This window comes from Staurois parvus, unplaced genomic scaffold (genome assembly GCF_062004578.1).
Source record: "Staurois parvus isolate SC_StPar_1 unplaced genomic scaffold, SC_StPar_1.0 ptg000018l, whole genome shotgun sequence".
Classification (NCBI taxonomy): Eukaryota; Metazoa; Chordata; class Amphibia; order Anura; family Ranidae; genus Staurois; species Staurois parvus.
The window spans coordinates 12,823,342-12,834,795 of record NW_028317814.1 but is presented as its reverse complement, the minus strand read 5'-3'; the positions used below and the strand labels follow the sequence as shown (position 1 = coordinate 12,834,795).

Below are 11,454 nucleotides of genomic sequence, written 5' to 3'. Positions count from 1 at the left end.
ATGGACATCGGGCCCAGCAGTGAAAAAGTTAATAACAGCCTTGTAAGATCTAAAGTAGCTGATCCCTCTCCATTCCTGGCTCCTGAAAACGCCATGACTCCGACCTCTGTGTTTGGAATAGATAGGAAGTGTTCTGGAAAGAAGATCAAGTTGGCTGTTTTGGGGCTACATGATTATAGAAGGTAAGTTGGATTACAGACTGCAACTTTCATTAACCACTTGCCTACCGGGCACTTATACCCCCTTCCTTACCAGGCCAATTTTCAGCTTTCAGCGCTGCCGCACTTTGATTGACAATTGCGCAGTCATGCAACATTGTACCCATATGAAATTTTGATCATTTTTTTCTCACAAATAGAGCTTTCTTTTGGTGGTATTTAATCGCCACTGGGCGCTTTACTTTTTGCGCTATAAATTAAAAAAAGTGCAAAAAATTTGAAAAAAAAAAAAAAGTTTATTTGTTTCTTTTATAAAATTTTTCAAACAGGTATTTTTTCTCCTTCACTGATTTGCGTTGATGAGGCGGCACTGATGGGCACTGATAGGCGGCACTGATGGGCACTGATAGGCAGCACTAAAGGGCACTGATAGGCAGTACTAATGAGGTGGCATGGATAGGCGGCACTGATAGACAGCACTAATTAGGGGTCACGGATAGGCGGCACTGATATGCAGCACTGATAGGCGGCACTGATAGGTGACACTGATGATGGGTACTGATAGACGGCACTGACTGGCATCACTTCTGGGCACTGACTGGCGGCACTGACTGGCACAACTCCTGGGCACTGACTGGTGGCACTGACTGGCAGCACTGGTGGGTGGCACTGGTGGGTGGCACTGGTGGACAGCACTGGTGGGTGGGCACATGTGGGTGGCACTGGTGGGCACAGGTGGGTGGCACTGGTGGGCACAGGTGGGTGGGCACAGGTGGGTGGCACTTCTGGGCACATGTAGGTGGCACTTCTGGGCACAGGTAGGTGGCACTGCAGAGTGGCACAGGTGGGGGCACTGCTGGGCACAGGTGGGGGCACTGCTGGGCACAGGTGGGGGCACTGCTGGGAATGGGTGGGCGGGGCTAGTGGGTGCACTGCTGACCGGAAATGCGGGGGTCACTGCTGGGCACCGATCATCAGGGCACTGATCATCAGTGCCCTGATGATCGGTGCCGATCCCCGCTGTGACAACTGCCGGTTCTCGGCAGTACTTTCCTCACGATCTGACAGCGTGAGGAAAGTGCAGCCGAGAACCGGCACTTGCATTTTCCTGTGATCAGCGTGTCATTGGACACCGCTGATCACGTGGTAAAAGGCCGGTGGGCTCGGCCTTTCACCACATCTCCTGATCAGCTGTGTCCGTAGGACACAGCGATCACGGAGATCGCCGGGTGCGCGCCCCCTGGGGCGCGCAGGAGAGCGCGTTCTGGGAGGACGTCATATGACGTCCACTCAGAACTGGCCGGCCGCGGTGCAGCCGTCATTCGGCTATGCGCGGTCGGCTAGTGGTTAAAGAGGACCTTTCACTTTTGAAATAATACCATTAGTCTGATTCAAGTTAAACATTTTTATTTACATTTTTTTGTCCAAAAAACTTTCTGTTCAAAGCTACAGTGTTCAATAGTCAGTCTGATTTTAAGATGCAAGTCTGGTTTACAGATTGAAATTTAAAGCAGAACTCCATGTAAAATTTTACTTTCCCATGCAGTGGGGCTGTGCGCTGCATGGGAAAACTGCTCGTTTTGTCCAGGGGTTTAGTGGAAAAGCTATATATATCCCGTCCTCCGATCCTCCGGAAAACCACGCTCCCCCAAGTCCAGCGGTGGACTGTTCCTGCCATCCTCAGGCTCTGAGACGGTCTGTTGGCATGATGACGTCAGGAACAGTCCATTGACAAGACCGCTAGTATGCGGGGGGGGGGGGAAGCGGCAAGGACCAGTGTTGCGCTCTGAGGATCATCTGATTCGGTAAGTATATTTTCACTCTTATGACCCCTAGACAAAAACGAGCAGATGGCCCGTGCAGTATGGGCACAGCACCACTGAATGGTTCAAAAAACATTTTGCCCCGATTTCTGCTTAAAGGTTAAGTGTTGAAGGTGAGGTTGCACACACATTAATAAAATCAAAAATGTGCATTTATTAAAAGAGAAGTATGGGCTATACAAAGAGAAAATCTTCTACTCACCTAGGTTGATGCAGCATCAATCTGATGCTGCATCTGTCCCCCACCGGCTATCCACTGAGAATTAAGTGATCAGACACTGCTGATCGCTCAGTTCTCCCCTCCACTCTGAGAAGGGAGCAGTGATTGTCAGTGACTGGCTCTCTGCTCTGCCCCTCCAGCACTCACTGGAGTGATAGGCGGGGGTGGGAGTGGCTGGCTCAGGATATCAGTGGATTGCTGAGAAGCTGAGTCAGTTGCCGGTCCAGGATTCTGGGTGGATTCCAACCATGTGGTTAGGATCTTTCGGAGCCTGGACTGGCTCTGTGAGGTCAGAAAATGGATCACAGGAGTGCAGAACAAGCTGCACACCTATGATCCATAGGAGACGATTGGCAATGCTTCTCTTTTAAATATATGCATTCAGTCCTGCAGAGCATTGCAAGTGTAATCAGTGCATAGTGGGTGTAGTTCACAGGCACCTGCATTATTTACCCCAAGTCCTCAGTTTTTTGCTAAAAACCGTGCACTAACAACACCAGACTTCTGGTTCCAAAAGCTAACGTAACAAAGAGGTGGGTTCTCTTTTTATAGTAAGTAAAGTGCAGCACTATAAATAAGTAAATAAATTATAATAATGTCCGTATAAATGAATATTCTTATGGTGACAATCCGTGTGTAGAGTACCCACTATGGCGGTACTTCAGTGCTTGTGCTTTTAAAAGTGGGGTAAGAATACGCACTCACCAGATGCGTAAATAAATTACGCATATAGATCAATGATCGGAGGTCCCCTTTAATGAAGTGGAGTCATTGATTTCCTAGAGCTCACCCCTGAATCAAGATCTACCTTATTACACAGAGGAGGGAGTTCCTGCTACACAGGTTGCTACACCCACTCATCCCTTAAAGGGGACCTCTGGTTTACTGGATCCATATACCACCCAGAAGTGCCTGACATACCACCCATACAGAGGGAGGATATCTCTATACATGGCTTAATCCGCTTCCTTAAAGGGGACCTCTGATGATTGATTTAAATGCGTAATTTCTTTACACATCTGGTGAGTGCGTATTCTTACCCCACTTTTAAAAACACAAGCACTGAAGTACCGCCATAGTGGGCACTCTACACACGGATTGTCAAAATAAGAATATTCATTTTATACGGACATTATTATCATTTATTTAATTATTTATAGCGCTGCACTTTACTTACTGTTTTGACTGAAGTTTTATTTGGTTACCTTTAGTGCATAGCTGCTGACGTTGAAAGCACTCACTTTTTTATTTATTTATTTGGGGTTCTCTTTTTATGCTTGAAGACGGAAAACACTGAGATGGTATAAGTGAACTGACTGAGCTTTAATAGTAAATGTTTTTTTGACCACCAGATGTCAAAGACTGTCGCGTAAGATGGAGAGACACTCTCTAGAGCCAAGCCTTTGCTATGATGAACAGCCAGAAAGCCAAGTGACCAGGCGACATATAGATGAGGTTGGTAGCTAATCTACATTTAAATACCAGTCCTCGGTTAAAGACTTCTCCATACATCATCTTCTTTAGTATCATCTTCTAGGATTAGTTTTGGAAACTAAATTTTGAATACAATTTTTTGTTTTAAGCAAGAGCCTAAAATGAATTTTGTTTTGCTACATAGTTCTTTTACTTTGCTGCATTGTGTCCTAAAGGGGGGGGGGGGGACTATGTGGCCCAGTGAGCTTATGCAATACATTTTTGTCTTAAAGTGGAGCTAAAGGCACACGTACTTACCTTAGTTCTAGTTCCAACAATCTGACACCCATAAAGTCCCTGCTCGGCGCTGTTCTCTTCTCCCTGGGTTCTTTTGGACCCTGGTTTTTGTTTGTTTTGATTGGCTGATGTGGGATGACATCACTCCCATACATGTGCAGGAGTGCAGTCATCCGGGCACGCTGGGAGTTTGCCAGTTTGTGCAGTTCAGTGTACATTCTACAGAGGACTGCAAATAGGCAGGAAAGTGTAACATTGCATTTTTTTTCTGCAATAAAAAGACTGCCTGTTCACAAATGTTTCTATTTTACATTTAGTTCCACTTTAAGTTTACATGTTCCAGACACCTCAGGTCCCATGCACACTAGACATTTAGCAACGAAGCATGAGATCCCAGCATCTTGATGCGGGCGGAAGGCAAAGGTTGCACCATCCAGCCTCACTGTCGGCAACTTGTAAAACTCTATGAGAGGCTGAAAGCTGCTGCGGCTGGACAGGCCTGGATGTTGCACTGAGTGTTCCTAATGTTTGTGGCAGTATCAGGGGTGGACTGACAACTCATGGGGCCCCCGGGCAATAGGGGATTATGGGGCCCCTGTGTCCTTGTCCAAACTCAAAAAAGCCTATGAAAAAGGTACCAGGGGCATCTCATGGGGCCCCCTACTGACCCCGGGCCCTCGGGCAGTGCCCGAGTTTCCAAATGGTCAGTCCGCCCCTGGGCAGTATGTGGCCAAGGATGAATGCTGGGAGTGCACACTGCATGTATTCTGGGTATTCGTTCCTGGGAACATACTGCCCTAAATGTTAGTACCACTCTGCGCACCATCCAGTCCCATCCATCCGCAGCAGCTTTCAGCCTCTCATAGATTTTTTCAGACTGTCAGCAGTGGGGCTGGATGGTGAACTTTTCATTTGCACCAAAATGCCAGGATTTCAGGCACGGGGGGCTAAACACCCAGTGAGCAATGAGGCTTTTATGTTGAAGCCATAATATATTTTTCAAACTAGCTTCTGGGGAGAATTTACTAAAGATTTGTCACTTTATTTAACCTTCCTGTGTAATTTACAGTAGAAACTGAGTTATTGTCAAAACTTTTTGCAAACTGACTGCCAAGTGGCAAGATCAGCCCTCTTTCTGATCAGTTTCAGAGCTGTAATAAGAATCTCAGACCTTCTCTGCATCAGTGGCCCCGGCTTAGGTGTTTTTTTTTCTTTTGTTTTTTTTTTTACTTTTTGTAGTCATGAATGTAAAATTATTTTGTAAGAAAAGGAGCGACCTTTGCATCTCTTTACAAGATCCTTTTAGATTGGGGCAGCACCTAAATATGGGCGTAACATGGTGCAAAAAGATGGAGTTGCCCTTTAACTCTGATTTTTCTCTAGTTTATTATCACTGTTAGGCATGCTGTCAAATCTAAATTTTAATGTGAAAGCATTATGTATATTCTAATAAAGTTTTCTCTGTGATGTCACCTTCTTTGATAACTGTTATCCTCCTCTGTGGAGGTAGGCACTTATCTTTCTACAGCTGTACCATGAGACCGAAGTCTTATTCTTGGATACATGGAGAGAACTGGGGCAACATGTGTGTGCTGTGACCAAGAGTATAGCTCAGCGCCCGTTCCGGTGAGTTCACAAAAAAGTGACTGGACAATGTAAATTCCTTGTGAGTGAAAGGTTATACAAGTGACATGAGCAGCCTTATAATCATTGCCCTGCTTTAATGGATTATTTAGATTTCTGTTTTTCAGCAAATCAGCATTTTCAGGTGGTATAAAGGAAAAAGAATTTACATTTAAAATGAATTGTCTATTTTGAATCCACTGAATGCCTACTAAATTATTTCCGTTTTAGGTGTACGCCAATAACCAAACTGCAACATCTTGAAATAACATACACTTAGAGCAGAGCTAAACCCTCTTGCCCTTTACAGCCAAGGAAGCTATTTTCTTAGCCTCTGTTTAATCATTTGACCTCTCGAAGGTTTTACCCCCTTCATGACCAGGGCATTTTTTTTATATTCACCACTGTGCTACTTTAACTGGCAATTGCTCAGTCATACAACACTGTACCCAAGTGAAATTTGAGTCTTCTTTTGGTGTTATTTTTTATTATATAAACAAAAAAAAACCCAAAAAAGTTTGGGGAAATAAAACACAATATTTTCTACTTTCTGTTATAAAAAATAAAGAAATGTAAAAAATCTAATTTCTTCATAAATTTAGGCCAAAATGCTGCTACATGTCTTTGGTAAAGGAAAAATCCCACTAAGTGTATAATAATTGGTTTGTTTGAAAGTTATAGCATCTAAAAACTATGGTGTATATATACTGGAATTTACGCAGCTTTAACGCTGTGCTGGTGATCAGTGACTTACAGTTGGACTGTGATAGTGTGGTGGGCAATCTAGTGCTAACAGACCGTCACTGGGAGGTAAATTAAATGACACTGACATCACTAATACAGTGATCAGATATAATACTTTACACTGTCCCTGTACTAATTACACTGGCTTGGAAAGGGTTCACATCAAGGGGCAGTCAAGGGGTTAACTGTGTGCCTAACAAGTGTTGTATGTGTAATATGTGCTGCTTTTACTAAGGCCCCTTTCAGACGGGGTGGACCAGTCAGCGGATCAACTGTCTTCTATGAGCGGTCGAATGGAAAACAACCGCCTGTGTGTTTCCATCCAACTGCCATCCCATCCGATCCGGTGGACAGAAGGGGAATGGATCCCCATCCATCTCTTTTCGACGGATCAAATCGGATTGGATGTCGTTGGGTGTAAACAGACACATGTCCATTTACACCCGCCGCTCCATAGAGGAGAATAGAGGTTTCAATGGGTCCACCTGAAAAACGGGCAGATGGACCCGATCAGAACGTCTATGTGAAAGGGGCCCAAGAGATCTGGCTGTTTTTTTTCCCTGCTTTTCAGGGAGAAGAAACAGACAGATCGCTGTTCTGTGTACAGAGTCCTGTGTGTTTGTAAACACAGGGCTGTGTGCTGTGAATGGATACAGCCAATCAGCAGGTGTCAGCCATAAATCATTGGATGAAACCTGCTGACAAAATTGCACAGTGTCCAGTCTCAGTGGGGGTCAGCAGTGGGCACACGCATGCATGCCCCAAATTTTTCTTTTCTTTGCAGCAAACATTGAGGTCAGATGACCTATAAGTGATGGTGCAGCAAGGTGGACCGTGGTAAACAACGTTCTCTCTCTGTCTGCAGGTTGCACTGGGAGGCTCAGAGCTACTCCTTCTGCACCTCAGCAGGCACCTGGCGAGGGTGGGGACCCAAAGGATCGCTCACTGGCTTACCATTGGCCTGGAAGAGACAGATTCAGCAGTTTAATAGAGTCAGTCCAGCAATGGCTGCAACTATAACAGAGGCCTATCCTTCTCCACAACTCCTTATGCAGGTCAGTGTCTTTGTGTAATGTGTTTTCTGCCCAGGATCCACATGCAATGGGGGAGATTTACTAAAGCTGGTGCAGCTGTGCATAGTAACCAATCAGCTTCAATCTTCAGCTTGTTCAGTTATCCTTTGACAATAAAACCTAGAAGCTGATTGGCTACCATGCACAACTGCACCAGATTCTGTGTGCACCAGTTTTAGCAAATCTCCCCCACTATTTTTCACACTAAAGGGAAAGCTTGAGCATCTGCAGATATTAGACAGAGGAGTGTATAGCCATAGGGATCATTGGTCACTCCTATCAAAACAATGGACCATCTTCTAAGGCAGGGTCTCCAAACTTTCCAAACAAAGGGCCAGTTTAACCTCTTGACACATGCAAATGTGCGGCCTCCCGGTGTCTGGGCCTAGACGCTGAGCGGCCGCACATTTGCGTTCTATTAAAAAAACATATGTGCTGAGAGCACACGCCTGCGCACTCCCAGCACACATGTCCAGTACTCATGGAAAGGTCCCAATCTCCTCTTTCGATCGCGACCTTTCCCGATCATGTGACAGTGTGTCACGGCGGTCACATGACGCTAAACCCTGCCCCGCCTCCCGACTTCTGAAACCCTTAAAGGGCCAGGAGGCGCCGGTGCCAAGGGGTAATGTCCTTTAGACTTTCTGGGGGCTGGATTAGGAGTAAAAAAAGTCCCTGATGTTAGTGGGGAAAAGTCATTGACGCCATCTTTGGTGTCATTGGGAGGAAATTTGCCTCATCATTGGTATCAGTGAGATAAATTCTGTCCCATCTTTGGTGTCATTGGGAGGAATTGTGCCTCATCGTTGGTGTCATTGAGATGAATTGTACCCCATCATTAATGTCATATGGCCCTATTGTTAGTGTCATTGGGAGAAATTGTGTCCCATCCTTGGTGTCATTGGCAGGAATAGTGCCCCATCATTGGTGTCAGTGAGGGTAATTATGCCCCATTGTTGGTATCATTGGATGAAATAGTTCCCCAAGGGCCAGATAAAAGCAAGTAAAGGGCCGCATCTGGTCCCCGGGCCACAGTTTGGAGACCACTGTTCTAAGGCATGCCGTAGAAAAGCACATATCTGAAATTGACTGGAAGTAAGACATTTACTTAGTTACATCAAGCTGATGTACAGTATATATAAAAATAGACCTTGTTTTTTAATTGCTTGTATAAGATGGTTTTGAAATTTTACAATCTTTCCCAAAGCCCCTCTCATCTACTATTCCCCACTGACAGGTAAGCTCAGTGGCCAATAGGGAGGCACAGGAGCCAGGAGAGGGGGAGGGGGTGTCAACCCTCACCATTACTCTTTTAAGGCAATATTTGCATATTCGAGCACCCCAGAATATGGGGATCTCTGGTGGATCTGGAAAATATTAAAAGGAAAGTGCTTCAAGTATTTCTTAGACTTTACCATACTAGTCTGGAAGGTATTAAAAGGAAAGTGCTTCAAGTATTTCTTAGACTTTACCATACTAGTCTGGAAGGTATTAAAAGGTAAGTGCTTCAAGTATTTCTTAGACTTTACCATACTAGTCTGGAAGGTATTAAAAGGTAAGTGCTTCAAGTATTTCTTAGACTTTACCATATTAGTCTGGAAGGTATTAAAAGGTAAGTGCTTCAAATATTTCTTAGACTTTACCTTACTAGTTTAATAGAAACATACATTGATGCTGTTCTGTAATCATTATTACATCATATTAATGTATTTTTTTCAGTGTCAGCAGTGTAAGCACCATGTTTGGCTTGGTATCAGCCTGCATTCCCCTGTACAGCAGAGCTCAGAAAGGAGGAAGCACAATCAGCCAGGTGTTGCTGCAGTGCAAAAGGAGCATGCTGATAAAAGAGCAGTGATGAAGGGATGAGCGCAGTGTGCTGCTTCTCCTTTCATTGCCCTGACACAGGGTGGGGTGGAAAATAGATCTGTAAGTAAAAATGAATCCACAGCAGAGACAAATCAAGTCCCCTCCCCTTCCAGGCAGGGATGTGCTGTGAGGCAGAGCTGTGTAAATGGTAAGACCGGATGGACAGAAACACAAATCCTTTAGCAGGTAAATAAGCTCACATGTACGCATTTCATCTGTTCCGTATTAATTCTAGTAGTCGGTGTATAAAGCTGATGTTATTCAAAGAAAGTAAATTCTGTATCTTTTCTCTCTATCCAGGCATACGTGGCATGTAATACTGATAAAGAGAGACTATCTCTCCTCAGTAACCTGAGGGTACCACGTGCTGGAGGTGCCACAGACGATATGGAGTATCCAGATGAAGATGTCACACAGTCTAATGACCAAGACCAGACAAGAGAGAGGCGCATTGGTCCTGATTTGTCACGACGCATCTGGCTGTTCATGACCTCAACCAATCCAGAACTGGTATTGGACTTAAATTCCTAGTACATAATCACTGGTGCTTTTGTACTGTTATTTGGCAGTAAAGTATTTATAATAAAAATATGTTTCCAATCATTGCAGTAAGGAAAATGTGCCTGTGTGTTTTAATGACTGGCTCATTCGCACCCTATGGAAAGATCTATAGTCACTTTAGATCAGTGGTTGTCAACGTATGAGATAAAGGGGGCATCAAATGTGGCCCCTGACATCACCAAAGGACCGCACATACTGTTCAATATATATAATGCTTGAGTGGACTGTCGGAGACTTCAGACTTTAATAGATGAAAATGAGGGCTAGAGAGTGTAGACGTGCCACATTTTGGGCTGGGGGTGTGCTTTTGAAGACAATAGAAAACAGGGAACACGTTACATGAAACTAGTAAACATCAATTCTATTGCCCCAATCGATGTTTCCACTATAGACCACTAAGGTCTGAGGGCCACACATCATATATGAAAGGGCCACATGCCTACAGTCAATAAAGTGGTACTTTAGCTAAAATAATAAAAATGGGCAAAAAGGCAGGAAGTTTAATGCAGAAAAGACATGCTTTGTCTCTTCTGCACTGAAGTTACTTACCTGCTGATGATTTTTAGGTGACAGGTTCTCAGTCTAAAAGATGTCTCCTCTGTACTTCACTGAGTGTACTGCAATGCAAATCGCACTGCAATACATTCCTTCCCGACTCTGCTAGCCAACGAAAGTGACAAGTGACCTGGAAAAGATGTCATACACATAGTTTTCTGGGTCACAGCAAGAAGGGGAGGAGAGTGGACGTGTGTCCACTCTCCTCCCTCCCCTCCACCACATAAAATACCCCTCAAAATAATTATGAGGCCACTCCCATATACACTATATTGTCAAAAGTATTGTTCGGCCTGCCTTTACACGCACATGAACTTTAATGGCATCCCAGTCTTAGTCCATAGGGTTCAATATTTAGTTGGCCCCGACCTTTACAGCTTCAACTCTTCTGCTGTCCACGAGATTTAGGAGGGTGTCTATGGGAATGTTTGACCATTCTGCCAGAAGCACATTTGTGAGATCAGGCACTGATGTCGAACGAGAAGGCCTGGCTCACAGTCTCCGCTCTAATTCATCCCAAAGGTGTTCTACCGGGTTAAGGTCAAGACTCTGTGCAGGCCAGTCAATACCTTCCACCCCAAACTCACTCATCCATGTCTTTATGGACCTTGCTTTGTGCACTGGTGCGCAGTCATGTTGGAACAGGAAGGGGTCATCCACAAACTGTTCCCACAAAGTTGGGAGCAGGAAATTGTCCAAAATGTCTTGGTATGCTGACGCCTTAAGAGTTCCCTTCACTGGAATTAAGGGGCCAAGCCAAACCCGTGAAAAACAACCTCACACCATAATCCCCCCTCCACCAAACTTTACACTTGGCACAATGCAGTTTGCCAAATACCAGTCTCATGGCAACCGCCAAACCCATCGGATTGCCAGACAGAGAAGCGTGATTGGTCACTCCAGAGAACACATCTTCACTTCTCTAGAGTTCAGTGGCGGCATGCTTTACACCACTGTATCCGATGCTTTGCATTGCGCTTAGTGATGTAAAGCTTGGATGCAGCTGCTCAGCCATGGAAACCCATTCCATGAAGCTCTCTACACACTGTTGTTGAACTAATATGAAGGCAGCCTTTAGCTATTGACTCTGCAGACAGTTGGTGACTTTGCGCACTGTGCGC

The 11,454-nt window shown here is 44.9% G+C and overlaps 1 protein-coding gene across 1 annotated transcript; it reads left to right on the top strand.

Annotated features, from left to right (window-relative positions):
* LOC149473087 (structure-specific endonuclease subunit EME2-like) lies at window positions 1–9,748 on the top strand. Its single transcript, XM_089683778.1, has 5 exons — window positions 1–182; window positions 3,554–3,656; window positions 5,422–5,537; window positions 7,144–7,333; window positions 9,518–9,748. Exons 1-5 carry the CDS (start codon window positions 1–3, stop codon window positions 9,746–9,748), a joined length of 822 nt encoding a protein of 273 aa, XP_089539904.1.
* Window positions 9,749–11,454: the final 1,706 nt, after the last annotated feature.